The sequence below is a fragment of the Oncorhynchus tshawytscha genome, linkage group LG17, assembly GCF_018296145.1.
Source record: "Oncorhynchus tshawytscha isolate Ot180627B linkage group LG17, Otsh_v2.0, whole genome shotgun sequence".
NCBI classification, from domain to species: domain Eukaryota; kingdom Metazoa; phylum Chordata; class Actinopteri; order Salmoniformes; family Salmonidae; genus Oncorhynchus; species Oncorhynchus tshawytscha.
This window is the reverse complement of record NC_056445.1, coordinates 8,893,573-8,911,248: the sequence shown is the minus strand read 5'-3', so window position 1 is coordinate 8,911,248 and position 17,676 is coordinate 8,893,573. Positions and strand designations below refer to the sequence as shown.

The 17,676-nt window shown below is 43.1% G+C and overlaps 1 protein-coding gene across 1 annotated transcript in view; it reads left to right on the top strand.

The window, feature by feature from the left end:
- The window catches only part of LOC112217153, a 48,035-nt gene that overhangs the window by 14,386 nt on the left and 15,973 nt on the right, over positions 1-17,676 (top strand). The window contains exons 14-17 of the mRNA XM_024377441.2: positions 1,286-1,467; positions 4,428-4,873; positions 12,129-12,213; positions 12,358-12,632. Of these exons, the coding sequence (XP_024233209.2) occupies positions 1,286-1,467; positions 4,428-4,873; positions 12,129-12,213; positions 12,358-12,632 (988 nt within the window). The remainder of the gene's footprint in view (positions 1-1,285; positions 1,468-4,427; positions 4,874-12,128; positions 12,214-12,357; positions 12,633-17,676) is intronic.

Below are 17,676 nucleotides of genomic sequence, written 5' to 3'. Positions count from 1 at the left end.
CACAGCTTCAAGTAGCACCACCAATTTCTATATGGCTAACGTTAGCTATGTTACAAACAGCAGTTAACAGAACTCTTCTCTAACCCCTAACTTGACTATTTCTAAATATTATGCAGCGAAAACAGCCATACTGTATCTACATCGGGTTTTAGTAACCACATTGTGGGCCTATTAGAATACAAAAATCATGATGGATTTGACAATACATCCACTGTAAAATCAGATTCTTGGAATGTGCGCAAATGACGGGCGTCTGATTTCTTTAAAGCGTCCGAAATGACTGACACCCTTGATGTGTCAAAGATGAGCAAAAATGACTGTAAAATATATAATTGAAAAACGGAGCTACAGTATATTTGCATGCTCCCAACTTTTTGTAAAAATGATTTGATAGTGTAACGACCCTGGGTTTATAAGCGCTAGCGCGCCAGACCTCGGGCTCGAAGGTCGAGGATTCGAGACATGCTCCCTGCTGTTTCATTACAATACTAATAAAATTGCTCAGAGAATATATATTTTGTTTAATATATATATTCTAAGTAATAGAATATTTTTTTTTAAGGTAGGGGTCAAAATTATTGACACCCTGTTTTCAATACCTTACCTTGTGAGGATAACGGAACTGAGCCTTTTACTAAATTGTTTTATGAGTTGGAGAACACATTGGGAGGGATCTTAGACGCTCTGCACACGTCAACAGTCACCCTCGAAGCATCGTTACCCATCGCTCCACAAAAGCCTTGGCCCTTGCAGAGCAAGGGGAACCACTACTTCAAGGTCTCAGCGCAAGTGACGTCACCGATTGAAACGCCACTAGCGTGCACCACCGCTAACTAGCTAGCCATTTCACATCGGCTACATGTGGTTGAAGTTATTGTCTTGCTGGAAGATCCACTTAGGTTTCTCTCAGTTCACCCCCCTCTCTCCCCTTCCATACACTGTCAATCACGCTACTCCTGACAACATGGACACGCCCCTCTCTCCCCTTCTATGCACTGTCAATCACGCTACTCCTTACAACATGGACACAATGTGATGAGATAAACCAGGCAACTGGCTGTTCGAACTTCCCAGAATGTATTTTCTCCCCATTCAAAGAACTGTAGACAGAGACCGCTTACAAAACAGACAAACGTTCTCTTCAACTGGGCTTCAGGCACAACATCTGGATGAATGAGTAAGACTCTGCAGGGCTATGAGCATGAGCCGTTGCAAAGTGAAAATGGACCCGTTGTGTGAGCTGCTGGACTTCATACACTAACCCGCCTCTCCTATCCCTCCATAGTCCCTTGGACATCTTTCAGAGACATGGATGTGAGGATAGCTGGCGGTATCATGGGTGGGATACTGCTGCTGTTAGTGACCACCCTGTTCCTGCTGATCCGATGGGCCAAGAGGAGGAGGAGGAGACAGAGACAAAAACCGTCCGGACGAGGGGCTGTCGCCCTGGGGAAACACCTCAAAGTGGTAAGGGCTTCTCCATGCACACATAACACACACACACTACTGTATACACACACACACAGGGGCAAGTAAAGCACGCACACAAGTGAAAAATATATATTGAATGACCATTTGCTGGCCAGTGGCGACTGAATGAATGAATGATAAGGAATGGCAAGGATACATACAGTTTAAGGATGCAAAAACATGTAAACCCACTGACTATTACAATCGAACACAATCAAGCATAGTAAACAATCAAGGATAGTATGCTTATACGGGCCTAATCTAAGCTAAATGTGTCATTAAGCAGGTTTCTATCCAACCTTTTTATACAAGTAAAGTACATGTCAGATAAGAAATGTCACGACATGCCTGAAGTAAACAGAAAATGTGTTTCCAAACTTTCCAATTTTCGACAAAACACGCCAGATAAAGTGGGATTTTGTTGTGTCAGTAAAATTAATTATGCGAAAAATGGCAGTGGAAACGCCTTTAAGCGCAAATATTGATATAATAACCATCATATTCAAGTAAACTTGGAGTCACGCGATCCTCCCACCATGACTCGGGGGTTTATTAGGCTACTGATGAAATAAATGATGATGAACTTCACAGGGTGGTGCATCTTGATGCTCCTTTCCAATAAATATCAAGGGTCTGATTCTGGTGACATGATGATCGATGCTTGACTGCCATTTGACAAATAAAAACATCCATAATAATCTCATCATGTAGACCAGACTACCCGCACTGTATCTGCGAGCTGTTTGCTAGAGTGCACGTGCAAATACCGTAGTAGGCACATTTGCTATTTAACGCAACCGTTTTAGTGACAAAAAGTCAATTTGGTGGAAACAACACTGGTGGGGAAAATGCACATATTTTCTTTATGCGGGTTTTAGAATATTCGTCTGAAAATCTGTCGCCAATTGGATGGAAACCTACCTACGATCTAATCTAAATTACAGAGTAATCCAAGGCAAAAATCCATTGAGACTAATATCTATATATTAAACATGTATGTAACGCCATATCAACCACAACCTTTGAGCTCTGACTCCTAAACCAGTGGTCCGCACTACAAGTTAAAACAACATATCAGACCGTATTTCCTTCCTTCCTCCCCACTCTCTCCCTCTACGCTCCTGACGTCTCTTTTCACTAATGTTGTTTATGTAGAGTTTAAGGTGGTTCCAGGTGGTGAGTTTTTATGCATGCATTGCTTTGACGTACGCACTAGAGTGATGTGGTTGTGACAGTGAGATGGTGTAATGTTAGATGCGTACATGTGATGCACTTCCATTGCATAATTATGCAAATGCAAGTATGACACCTGTGGTTGTACTGTGATGTTGCGGTTCTGCTTTTTTTGTATGTAAATGTTACACATTGGTGATATGTAAAAGTTACATGTACAGCTCCAAAAGTATTGGGACAGTGACATTTTTGTTGTTTTGGCTCTGTACTCCAGCACTTTGGATTTCAAATGACATTAGGAGGTTAAATTGTAGACTGTCAGCTTTCATTTTGCACCATTTTAGGGGACCAAACTATTGGGACAAATTCACTTATGAGTATTACAGTGAAGTGGTCCCATATTCATAGGACACAATGATTACAGAACTAGCACAGACGGTACAGTTCCTCAGAGTGACTCTGTTTTGGTTGTGTTTTATTTTTTATTTTTTTGTGCCCAATAGTCACTTTTATTGTAAATGATAAATTAATGGTCCTAAACATTAAATGTGGATGCTACCATGATTATTATGGATTATCCTGAATTAATCGTGAATAATGATGGGTGAGAAAGTTCAGACGCACAAATATCATACCCCCAAGACATGCTAATACAATAACAAGGGAGGTTAGCATTTTTTTGGTGGGTGTGATATTTATGCCTCTGTACCTTGCTCACTCATCATTACTCATGATTCAGTCAGGATTATCCGTAATCATGGTAGCACAGAGCCAAAACAATAGAAACTATCACTGTCCAAATACTTTTGGAGCCCACTGTATGTAATAGTATTGCATATGTAATTATTTTGAGTTTGGTGATGAGGTGAAATACTGACCTGCTTATGTTTTGCATCGTAGATTGAAGACGATTTATGGTCAGTACCCAACCCCGTGTGTAAGGGGAATATCATAGATTCAGTCATAGAATAGATCTAGTATCTATCTCTATGGATTTAGTATGCTAATGTGTTGTGCTTTGAATATTTCGAAAACGGAGTGGCTGCGTGACCAGATTCTCTGACCAACCGTACCTTCTGCGTATGTGCTAGTTCGGCTGGTCAGAGGTGAAACGGGCTACTCTGGCGAATGTCAATGATGTGTGGTCTATCATATCGTTTGGTGTTGCATGATGATTGAAAGACGAAATAACGGTTGTATGTTATTTATGGTTCAAATTCAGTTTTGCCCCAATGCAATGTGTAGACAGGGATAGGCTACATTATACATTATTTTGACATGTAGACTAAATGCATTTGGTTTCACACCACATTTAGTATAAGGATATTGCAAAAAAAGTATTGTTTACGCACTGCTGATGTTTGTGCCACTGCGTTATCTATAGATACACGTCAATCATGTCGTCTTAAATTAGCCTACAAAATATATACGCTGCTGGATTTTTATTTCAGCTGTTCAGAAATGTGTGCGTAAAGTAACACATGGATAGAATGTTTAACTGTGGGGAAGAGGCATCCTGGGGGATGGTGTATGGGTGTGGAGGGGCGGTTTGATCTGGTCGCGCAGCCTCTGCTTTTCAGACATTGTCAAACACTGTCAAAATGTGCTGAATTTGAAACACTGCTTGTCCATAATTGTCCAACGTACTTCTGAAATTCTGAACAACACCAATGAGAATTTTGAACGGACAAGGACAACACTGCATCAGGAACGTAACAAGTCACAAAACAACCATTTCAACTCAAAGCAACCCTCTAATTGCCCATTCTTTCCGTGATTGACAGGTGAACCCGGGCCGGCCCATGATCCCCTTGGTCGAGGAGGTCTCCTACCAGAACGAAGGGTTCAGCATAGACTACGAGGCCTCGGGAGGTTCCGGAAGCCTCTTTGGGAGACATGGGGTCTACACCAGGAAACAGTCGCTGATCCCACCGCCGCCACGCTGCCACAGCAGCCATCCAGACTGCGGCTCCAGTACCGTAACAGGCGACATGCTGCCTATACTGGTGACGCCAGAGCCCCTGGTTAAAGACCTCACTGCCGCACTCATCTCCAACAGCAGGAAAGGTGACAACACCATCAGCACAGGGGCTGTGACAAAAGACGAGAAGGAGAGGAATAAGCAGAGGGATATGGAGAAAGAGGAGGAGAGGAATAAGCAGAGGGATATGGAGAAAGAGGAGGAGAGGAATAAGCAGTGGGATATGGAGAAAGAGGAGGAGAGGAATAAGCAGAAGGATATGGAGAAAGAGGAGGAGAGGAATAAGCAGAGGGATATGGAGAAAGAGGAGGAGAGGAATAAGCAGAGGGATATGGAGAAAGAGGAGGAGAGGAATAAGCAGAGGGATATGGAGAAAGAGGAGGAGAGGAATAAGCAGAGGGATATGGAGAAAGAGGAGGAGAGGAATAAGCAGAGGGATATGGAGAAAGAGGAGGAGAGGAATAAGCAGAGGGATATGGAGAAAGAGGAGGAGAGGGAATGGGAGAAGCAGTGGGAATGCGCTGCTGGCACAAAAGAGAAGAGAAATTCCGAGGGGGAAAGGACGGATAAGCCGAGAGATGTTTTGGGTGCTTCTAGTGAGACGGCAGACGTAAGCGAGGCCTCTGAGGACCAAACAAACACAGAAAAGCCTCAGAGCCACAGGATGAAAACACACCACATCAGAGAACCCAAAGACGGGCACAAAAGCTCTTCTGAAGAGTAGTCTGGGGCAGAAAAATCAATATTAGGCTATGCACTCTGATGTGTCTTTCAGACGATTATGACACAGCCTCGGAGGACGACCAGGTCCCGTTACTCCAGTATCAGGACGTCGAGGGGGGAAATGCAGCGCAACAAACCAGCGATCAAGCAAACAGATGACCGAGTAACCCACATATGCACCATTCAGACTCACACTCTGGGCTTCAGACTCACATTGAAGATACAAAATAACTCTAACCATTTATTTAAAAAAATAAAAATCGGACATTATGGAGCCAAACAAACTCTATACACAGACAAAAATGTATATAAATGATTTTTTCTCTCTCCAATTCCATATGATTATGTTGGTGTCACACTCTGACCATTATTTGAGTTGTTTGTTTCGTCAGGGTGTGATATGAGTGGGCATTCTATGTTGCATGTCTAGTTAGTCTGTTTCTATGTGTTTTGGCCTGATATGGTTCTCAATCAGTGGCAGGTGTTTGTCGTTGTCTCTGATGCATGTTTGCACACAATATTAATAGCGGTCACGTTCGTCTTATTATTTTGTTCGTTTGTTTAGTATTCGTCGTGTTCTTTCATCTACATTAAAAGAATGTATTCACGCTGCGCTTTGGTTTCCTCACTACGACGATCGTGACAGTTGGGCCTAAATGAGCTCAACCACTTTTCAGGTCTTGATTGAGTAAATGGACGTATGTAAATCTGAGAACAAAAACATGTTTTCTGAAAAACTGTGTGGGACCAGCCTTAATGCGAATGAAGCCATTCTGTATTGCTTTAATTTGCAGTGTTGAAGGACTAGTACTTCAGTAATTAAAGTCAACATTTAAGCACACGCAATGTAACTACAGTGTTGGGGAAGCAACTCTGAAAATATAGTTCACCCAAGCCATCAATTACTTCACACTGGATGAAGTTAAGCTACAATAAGTTAAGCTACAAAATATAGTTACTTAGCTAAAGTGAATTTGAAAAAGTAGTTCACTACATCCAAACTACTTAGTTAAAAATGATATCTAAATCTGAAAGGTCACAGACTACATATTGCAAGAACAGATCACTCTGGAGTCAGATGTTAAACAATGTGTAGTGAGAATTAGGCACACAAAATGTGTTTTGACTGAGAATTAGACAGGTCTGATGCCAAAAAAAAGAAAGAATTCTCACCTCCACCTATATTTTCTTTTCTTATTGCAACAAAGTAGTGCGTAGTTCCAGCTACACGGCAAAAAAGGTCATTCATTACTGAAAACACTACCAAGATTAATATGTTGTTCAACTACCACCAAGGTACTGGAACATGTCATTAAATGACTCGTTAAACTACATGTAGTTCACTATTCCCCAACACTGTGTAACTATAGTGTGTAGTGATTATGTGGCGTCACTAGTGTTTGCTATAGAGTGTAAACTGAAGTTTCATTCTGTAGAGGGCCACACAAGACATTAGTGTTGTTTCTAAAAAACAATGGTTCAACCCCACTTGAATGATGTGTAAACACATTTTGTGATTTCAGTAACTGTTTCAAAATTGTGTTCTCGTGAATAACCAGAAGGAATGGGTGTGTTCTATGTGCAGCTATGATATAATGATATTGGCTGTCTATATAATTATGACATTTGTATTAATGTATAATTGTAGCTAATAATCACTTGCTAAAAACTACAACACTCGTCCTAAACATAAAAGCGCACTATTAATCACTGGGAAAAGCTAGGTTATATTAGCTTTCTGGCTTGTAATTGCCCTTGGGCTTCCTGAATCACATGTCCTGTCTGCCAAGAGGCTCAGCAGCAGCCATGTTGACATCCACTGAACGATTGGACGAGTAGCTCTACGTGCAGAAAGACTTCCCTAACAATAGCCAATAGGGGGTAGAGAATGTCCCTGACAGCCCATGAGACGTTGACGAGACACCTGGCCATGGGCTGGAGTGTGTGGCTAAGCCGTGCCCCGAACAGAGGTGTGATCACCTGTTCCCCTAGCACTACGACTAGTCCCACTATCAACACCTGTGTGCACACAGGTAAAGACAGGTGAATTAAATGCAACCAGAATATGGGTAATGTAGACATAATATAATATATTTTTAAATAAATGAATTCTAGTTATTAATCTGAATATACCCATATACATCATTATCCCTTGGAGAGCAACTTTACCTTGATGACATACTGTGTGATGAAGCTGAGCAGCTCTATGATGAAGGAAGTAGCCAGGCTGAAGGGGAAGCTGATGGACTGGAAGATTCCACGCCAACAGCTTTATTCCCCATGCAGAGACAAAATAAACTTAAACAAGAAGGTCAATTTAAACATGGATAATGAACAAAGTGTGCCACTACCTGTGCAGGGAATGGTCACAGGTGTCACCATCCTCTGGGGTCATGCTCTCTCTGTGATGGGGTAACATATGCACAGGTCTGTGAAACAAAAAATCTCTAATACCTTATTAATATAATAATCAATCAATAAATGTAATACTCAATGTGCACAACCAAACAATGCCTGAGTCTACATGGTTTGCAAGGGGTTGTGAGCTGCTGTGTGCTTGCTTACCCGTCCTCCAAGTGGTTGTTGGCTGTCCTCTCACCTGCTGCCTCTCTGTCTGTCCCCAGGAATTGCATGAGCCCTGTCATCCTGTCTAGACTCCTTAGAGAGGGAGAACACACATCTCTCACACCACTCTGGACTGCTTTTGATTGTGATTCATTTTCAGTGATTATGTCTGTATGACATGTATATACTGTAGAACTCTCTCTTTAGAAGCACTGTTGCCTTTAGAGATGTATTATCTAAGGAAGCTGCCTATATGTAATGCCAAAATAAACTGTACTGGTGCTGCAAATACCGTGAATCAGGAGTAGAGTAGGAGTGTTTGGTGCAATATAATGAAATGGAAGGGAGATAATACTGTGCAACTTCATTAATTTGATCCCCAGTGTCCCTTTTATAGAGCTTCAGGGGTGGAACAGACATTAGTACTGCAAGACATTAGACATTAGTACTGTAAGTACCCGGCGGCTGTATTGCCATCTAGGGTCTTGCCCCGGGGGGCCCTTCGTGGTGTCCAGTTTCAGGAGAAGATGCTGGAGTTTGTCCTTTTTCAGAGGACAAAAAAATACATTAACTTTAGCTAAATGCAAACCAAACATTAACTAGGCCTACATTTTGAAGATGGATTCTGAGTAATTTTGCACTAGACAGTTAAAGGCCTATTTCTTAGGGTCATGCTCTGATTACTACCACATGCTGTGAAAAACATGCTTCGGGTACATTAGTATCAACAAATCCACCCAGTGTATTTCCCCTTTGCCCTGTCAAAGACCTCTGACATGGAGTTCCTTCGGGGCCCTGAGGATGGGAACCGGCCTGCTGTTTAAACTGGATACTCATGGCTGCTGGTGGGCTTGTTGGAACTGGAGGGTCCTACATCATTATCATTCCATTTGGTGCTACAGCCCTCTATGAAAATATACACAACGATTTTTACTCAAGTGATGTTTTGTTTTGCCCCAGGAAAGTCCTCGTTAGTGGTTTCTGATTGAACAGAACGCTCAGCCAAGAGATACAATCTAGTGTTTGGAATATAAGGAGTGTCTCACCATGATCAATGGACCGGATGTTATCGTCGGTGACTTCATAATTATCTGCCCTGTGGCTTTTGTTTTGATTGGTGGAGGTGACATTTACAGGTGTGCTTGGACCTATACCTGAGAGATGTAAAACCTGCCCCGAGACAGAGGCAATACCCAGAGGTAATCACCTGCTTTTGACAGTTGTTAGGCCTAAATTAACATTATGTAATCCATTCAATCATCACTCGCCTGCAGTATTTTTTGTACCTATCACGTGTTATACAAATTCAGTGCTCTCTTTTACCAAGGTTGAGAGTGTTCTCGCAAGGCTGTGACGGTGGGATGCAATGCCATGACACCAGCCCCTGCCTCCACGTACTGACGAACACTGCTGATCACCTTCGCAGGTGGAACATCTGCAAAAACACATAAAACCATAGTGTTGCGCTCATTAGCCAGTTATCCAATTAGTGGCAGAAGAAAAACAACCGATAACAATCTCCAGTTTATGGTGGGTAAAATACAAAGCAAGTTAAGCCGTGGCTGTGATGTTGGGTGTTGGCTGTCATAGAAGGCTACAAACTACAAAAACATAAACAGTTGGCAGTGATTTAGTATTCTACAGTAGCCGGCATGTGTATTGTAACAGGTGCACTCAGCAAATACATGACCTCTGAAGGAACACTCATTTTGCCTCTACACTGTCTCCACAATTTCTTTCAAACATTCAGCAGGGGGTCTACTACCTTGAAGAATTCAAAGAGGTCTGCTCAGAGGCAGACACAAGGTCCTCTCCCCGTTTTGATCCAGTCCCCATGAAATGATGCTGATCCACCATCATTCGCCTAGATATAGGGAAAGTGTTAGAGAAGAAAAATGTAAAACAGCATGCTGTTGAAGTCAATGGATCACATTTTCATTATTTTACTCACCGTTGTGAAATTAGGTCAACTCCAGTACACTACAGTATCACAGACTTGCATTCACTTCGTTTACTGATGTTTAGAGGACAGAAAGAGCCCGTGCAGGTTATTTCACATATCCCTTCCAAAAGGCATGGCTGAGATGAGCCATATGGACATTAGTGAGAGATAAATGAAGATAACCCACATGACAAACAAGAACACAAGACATTCAACATAGAAAATCATTTTAAAGTAGACTTCTGTATCTATGCACATTGCACAATTGTTAGTTCACAATGGGCAGTTGCCATGGAAAGACATGCTAAACTTTGGGAATAACACACTAGTTAGTGCAGTACAAAAGTTTCACTGCATTTCCAACCACCTTTGAAAAAAATACATGGATAATTTGATGTATTATATTTTTTATACCAGCAATTCTTTTGAAAGTTTACACGAATACTGGTATATTGAAAGCGATTGTGTAGGCTTGTCACACACATCTGTTTCACCCATCTTGTAATTGTCTCCAACACCCACCAGGTGTCTCCCATTACCTCATGTGTATTTATACCCGTGCTTTCTGTTCGTCTGTTGCCAGTTCGTCTTGTCCTGTCAAGTCCTACCAGCGTGTTCCTGTGCTCTAGTTTTTTGCCTTTTCTAGTCTTCCCAGTTTCTGTCTGTCCTGACCCTGCCTGCCGTCCTGTACCTGCCTGACTCGGATTACAACTCTTTGCCTGCCTTGACCTACCGATGGCTTGCCCCATGTACTATAATAAACTCGTACTGTCTGCATCTGCGTCTTAGCCTGAGCCGTGATATTACGAACTGGCCATTACTGACCAGCGCCGCAACGCTGTCTCCCAAGGGGCCACCATTGGAAGACACGAGGAGGTACTGCAAAGCCTTATGGAGGGACTCCATGCCCTGGTAGAACACCATGACCATGTGTTCAATACATTGCTGGAGAAATTCAGCAGATTCCCAACTAGGCAGCAAGCCACAACAGTAATCCCCCAGACTCTCAGAAACCCCGCCACCAGCGGCGCTTCTTCCCAGACTACCCCGGTGTGCAGAGAACCTTGCTTATCTCCTCCAGAGCGCTATGCTTGAGATTCTGGAACCTGCCAGATTGTCTCCTGCTGAGCACTTACGCAGACTGAACACCAGAGCTGTCTGTACTGTGGAGCTATGGGACATTTCTTATCTACTTGCCCATTAAAAGACCAAGCTCATCAGTAGGTACGAGTACACTGGTGAGCTGTATGGGGAGGTTCCAATCTCTCACTAATTGTAACCCCCTCTATGCTACCCTGTTGTGGGGAGACCAGTCTAAATCAATCCGGGTGCTCATTAACTCTGGGGCCGACGAGAGCTTTATGGACACTACCCTGGTGTCGGAGCTAGGTATCTCCACTCAACCCCTTTCCATCCCGATGGACGTCAGAGCGCTGGATGGGCGCTCTATTGACAGCGTCACCCACAATACGGTTCCTACCAACCTGCGAGTCTTAGGCAACCACAGCGAGGCTATGAAAGTCTAATGTAACCATGGTTTTGGGGTTTTCATGGCTCCAGAGGGACAGTCCCCTAATTGACTGGGCTATGTGTTCCATCATGGGTTGGAGTCCGTTTTGCCATGCATATTGTCTGAAGTCGGCGCAGCCTGCCCCGGGAGATCTCCTGGTGGACTTGGGTAAAGCCTCGGATCTCTCCACAATTCCCGCGGAGTACCAGGACTTACGGGATATTTTCAACTCTGCCCACGCTACAGGTCTTCGTCCGTGTCGGCCCTACGATTGCGCAATCAACCATCATTCGGGGGCGACTTTATTCCCTGTCGGATCCGGAGACCAAAGCGATGGAGGTGCACATTGAGGACTCTTTCCACAGGGATTATGCATCCATCTGACTCCCTCGCTGGCGCAGGGTTCTTCTTTGTGGAGAAGGTCGACTAACGGGACCTTAATGACATTATAGTTAAAAAACGTTACCCGCTACCACTCATCTCCTTGGCTTTCAAGCCTCTCCAGGAGGCGGTCCTTCGGAACGCCTACCATCTGTTTTGGATACGGGAAGGAGTTAGTGGAAGACAGCCTTTAACACAGCTAGCGGGCACTACAAGTACCTGGTGATGCCGTTCGGATTGACCAACATTCCGCAGTGTTCCAGGCCCTGGTTAATGATGTGCTCCATGACATGTTGAACCGATTTGTGTTTGTCTATCTCGACAATGTCCTCATTTATTACAGTGTCCTCCAGCGTCTCCTGGAGAACCAGATTTTCGTGAAGGCAGAAATGTGAGTTCCATCGCTCCACCATCTCCTTCCTAGGATACGTCACCATTGCAGGGAATATTCAGAAGGACCCTGACAAGGTGAGAGCGGTGGTGGATTGGCTTCAACTCACATCCAGAGTGCAGCTGCAACGTATCCTGGGGTTTGCTCATTTCATCCGGGGTTACAGCACCCTTGCTTCCCCCCTCTCTGCACACACCTCTCCCAAGGTTCCATTCATATAGTACCCAGCAGCTGACCGGGCGTTCGACCTCAAGCAGCGATTCACTACAGCTCCCATCTTAAGCCATCCCCTCCAGTCCAGTCAGTTCGTGGTGGAGATCGACGTCTCGAACATCAGAGTGGGGATTGTCCTGTCCCAGAGTTATGCCCAGGACCAGAAGCTGCATCCCTGTGCCTTCCTTTCCCATCGTCTTAACCCCACTGAGAGGAACTATGATGTGGGAAATCGAGAATTACTCGCAGTTATTAAGATGGCAATGGAGGAGTGGAGGCACTGGTTAGAAGGGCGAAACATCCATTATTGGTGTGGACAGACCATAAGAACCTGGAATATCGCCGTACCGCCAAGCTCCTCAACTCCAGGCAGGCAAGATGGGCCCTGTTATTCACTTGTTTCCGGGAGGGCCCGGCTAACCGGATGTTTGTCCTGGGAATGGGCACCTTCTTCGAGACTCACCGGTCATCCTGGCTCCCGTCAGACCTTGGCTTTCATCAGACAATAATTTGGTGGCTCACCATGGTTCCTGAAGTCTCCGTGTTCATTGCCACCTGCACTGTGTGTGTGCAAGATTCCGCAGCAAGCTTCGGCTGGCCTCCAATCACTCCCTGTTCCTCCTCTGGTTTTTATCCCCAGTCGGATTGAGCCAATTTTAACAGCCAGTCGGACTGAGCCAATCAGGACTTGGAGACGACTCTTTGTTGCCTCGTCTCTACCAATCCCACCATTTTAATAAAATACAAATATATATTATTGGAATTACTCAATAGTCTGCAAAACTTAAATGGGTCTCTTGTGGTGGGCAATGGGTTTAATACAGAGTACTCCTTACTACACCCACTCCATACACTGCAATGCAATACATGGCATACTTAATGGCTTGTAGAGAACTTTTCTACCTGTCTCAGCTAAAGATGGGTGGGAAATACTCAGTAGGGTCGATACTAACCAAATATGGTTAGTTTTGGAGGGGGATTGCGTCGTATATACACACACACAACACCTCATTCTCCACCCCTTCCATAGTCCCCATTGCAATACACTGTAATCAACTTTACATGGGATACATATTGTTTTGTAGAAATAACTTTTCTAAGCTAAAGTGGGGTTGGAAGGGTCTCTACCAAACAAATGTGTGTAGTTTCATACATATCCAGCATCACAGCCCTAAATTACCTGGTAGCCTACTATCCATGGTCCTGAAATCAATACACAAGCAACAACAACGAAACACAAAAGCTATTTAAAGAACAAAAAAAAATCGAAACAAAATTTAAATGTAAACAATATTAACCAGGCTATTAGGACACAGTATAATCATACTTTCTGAACAGAAATTGAGAAAATGATTTACAAGTTGTAGGCCGATATGTGTTTCTTATCTATCAAGGGTTGCAGTACACAGTAAAGGCCTACTACCTAATTAAAAGTAAGAAACAACAAAGACAAGATTATTTACAACGTATATTGTCATGATTATCAAGGTCAGCAAAGGCACTTTTTGTAGAGTTTAAATGTATCACATGAGACAACAAGGCTGCAAGGCTAACAGTACACATACCAGCTTTCAGAAGAACAATGGAGAACATTATTTACAAGTTACAGGCCTCTATGTGTTGCTTTCCTATCGCTGTTAGCAGTATACTACCATAAAGGCCTATTAAACACGTTTCCAAAACCAATAACAGAGACAAGATTGGAAAATATATAATACAGAGACACATGTTGATTATCTATCAAGGTCAGCAAAGGCATTTTCTGTAGAGTTTAAAATCTATCTCGGATAACTGATACAAAACATACTCTGGCATGGGATTGTGACAAGGCGTATTCTCATTGCCCTCTAATTAGATTGCATTAGAGCAGTTGTTCCGAAACTTTTTATAGTCCCGTACCCCTTCAATCAGCACCACAGTTTAGCCTTTTAAAATTATAAACTTGGATTAGCTAACACAACTTGCCATTGGAACACAGAAGTGATGGTTGCTGATAATGGGCCTCTGTACGCCTACATAGATATTCCATTAAAAAATCTGCCATTTCCAGCTACAATAGTCATTTACAAGGATATTGACCTCATTCCGTCAGTAGAAGATGCCTGGTTATTCTTTAAAAGTGCTTTCCTCACAATCTTAAATAAGCATGCCCCATTCAAAAAATGTAGAACCAGGAACAGATATCTGGTTCACTCCAGACCTGACTGCCCTTGACCAGCACAAAAACATCCTGTGGCGTACAGCATTAGCATCGAATAGCCCCCGCGATATGCAACTTTTGAGTTTGAGTTAGGAACCAATATACAGAGGCAGTTTGAAATAGCTAGCCTTCGCTTTCCTAACAGAAATGTGCAAACTCCAAACAGTTCTGGGACACTAAAGTCCATGGAGAACAAGAGCACCTCCTCCCAGCTGCCCACTGCACTGAGGCTAGGAAACACAGTCACCACAGATAAATCCACAATAATTAAGAATTTCATTCAATAAGCATTTTTCTACGGCTGGCCATGCTTTCTACCTGGCCACCCCTACCCTGGTCAACAACCCTTTACCCCCTACAGCAACTTGCCCAAGCCTCCCCCATTTCTCCTTCACCCAAATCCAGATAGCTGATGTTCTGAAAGAGCGGCAAAATTTGGACCCCTACAAATCAGCAGGGATAGACAATCTGGACCCTCAATCTAAAATTATCAGCTGAAATTTTTGCAACCCCTATTACTAGCCTGTTCAACCTCTCTTTCGTATCGTCTGAGATCCCCAAAGATTGGAAAGCTGCTGCAGTCATCCCACTCTTCAAAAGGGGGTGACACTCTAGACCCAAACTGCTACAGACCTATATCTATCCTACCCTGTCTTTCTAAGGTCTTCGAAAGCCAAGTTAAACAGATCACCGACCATTTCGAATCCCACCGTACATTCTCCGCTATGCAATCTGGTTTCCGAACGGGTCATATGGGTGCACCTCAGCCACGCTCAATGTCCTAAACGATATCATAATAACCGCCATCGATAAGAGACAATACTGTGCAGCTGTATTCATTGACCTGGCCAAGGCTTTCGACTCTGTCAATCACCACATTCTTATCGGCAGACTCAATAGCCTTGGTTTCTCAAATGACTGCCTCGCCTGGTTCATCAACTACTTCTCAGACAGAGTTCAGTGTGTCAAATCAGAGGGCCTGATGTTCGTACCTCTGGCAGTCTATGGGGGTGCCACATGGTTCAATTCTCGGGCAGACTCTTTTATCTGTATACATCAATGATGTTGCTCTTGCTGCTGGTGATCCTCTGATCCACCTCTACGCAGACAACACCATTCTGTATACTTCTGGCCCTTCTTTGGACACGGTGTTAACTGACCTCCAGAAGAGCTTTAATGCCATACAACTCTCCTTCCATGGCCTCCAACTGCTCTTAAATGCAAGTAAAACTAAATGCATGCTCTTCAACAGATCGCTGCCCGTAGCTGCCCGCCCGTCCAGCATCACTACTCTGGACGGTTCTGAATTATGTATTTGTAGTTGTCCACATGTTCTAGGTGTCTGCTTAGACTGTTAACTCTCCTTCCAGACTCACATTAAGCATCTCCAATCCAAAATTGAATCGGCTTCCTATTTCGCAACATAGCATCCTTCACTCATGTTGCCAAACATACCCTCGTAAAACTGACTATCCTACCGGTCCTTGACTTCGGCAATGTCATTTACAAAATAGCCTCCAACACTCTACTCAGCAAATTGGATGCAGTCTATCACAGTACCATCCGTTGTCACCAAAGCCCCATATACTACCCACCACTGCGACCTGTATGCTCTCGTTGGCTGGCCCTCGCTTCATATTCATTGCCAAACCCACTGGCTCCAGGTCATCTATAAGTCTTTGCTAGGTAAAGCCCCGCCTTATCTCAGCTTACTGGTTACCATAGTAGCACGCACTCCAGCAGGTATATTTCACTGGTCACCCCCAAAGCCAATTCTTAATTTGGCTGCCTCTCCTTCCAGTTCTCTGCGGCGAATGACTGGAACAAACTGCAACAAAAAAAAAAAAAATCGCTGAAGCTGGAGACTCATATCTCCTTCACTAACGTTAAGCACCAGCTGTCAGAGCAGCTCACAGATCAGTGCACCTGTACATAGCCCATCTGTAAATAGCCCATCCAACTACTTCATCCCCATACTGTTATTTATTTAGCTCCTTCGCACTCCAGCATCTCTACTTTACATTCATCTTCTGCACATCTATCACTCCAGTGTTTAATTGCTATATTGTAATTATTTTGCCACTATGGCCTATTTATTGCCTTACCTCCCTTATCCTACCTCATTTGCACACACTGTATATAGGCTATTGTATTATTGACTGTATGTTTTTTATTCCATGTGTAACTCTGTGTCGTTGTTTGTGTCGCACTGCTTTGCTTTATCTTGGCCAGGTCGCAGTTGTAAATGAGAACCTTTTCTCAACTAGCCTACCTGGTTAAATAAAAGGTGAAATAAAAAATAAAAACTCATTAAATTTACAACATTAACATTGTCTACACTGTATTTCTGATCAATTTGATGTTATTTTAATGTACTTTTTTTATAGCTTTTCTTTCAAAAACAAGGACATTTCTAAGTGACTCCAAACTTTTGAACAATAGTGTAAATCTTGGTTTCTTGGGATGCTTGCAGTGAAAGGAATTATTTGATGAAATATGACTTGGTTCAACTTTATTTTTTACAACGGCTATACATGGCTTTCTTGCACGGACTGCAATTTTCAGAGAATAAAGTGTAAATGTGGAGGAGATCATTGGCTAAGAAATTTGCAGGTAGCATTTCCTTATATTATCAAATGTAACACAGATCGCTGTTTGAATCCTCCGTTGAAGCAATGGTTGTGTAGTCTGTTTTGCTTTCCCTGCATCCAACTGTGAAATGACTGCTGAATTGCTGATTTGGACTCATACGGTTTGCTTTAATCAATCTTTAAAAGCAGACATTTTCTTCAGAAATGTCAAAACAGTTAAGGCTTTACCCTAAAGATGATTGGGGAAATAGTTATATGTTGTAATAACATCAATATCTGAAATCTGACTCACAAGACTGTACTTGGTCACTGATATGAGAGTTTGTGAGGGCCCTCATTAAATAATTCATAAAAATATAGAACTCCTGCCATGTCCTTAACGTTTTAGATTCTATAGAGATTTGATGGTCATTAGCCTTGATCTTAAGAGAGTCAAATATAAACTGTGACTAGTGGTGTCGTTTTATGGGCGTATATCCCTGAATGACAGATTACGGAGCTCAATCTGTAGGTCAACCTCTCATTGCCAACAGCTG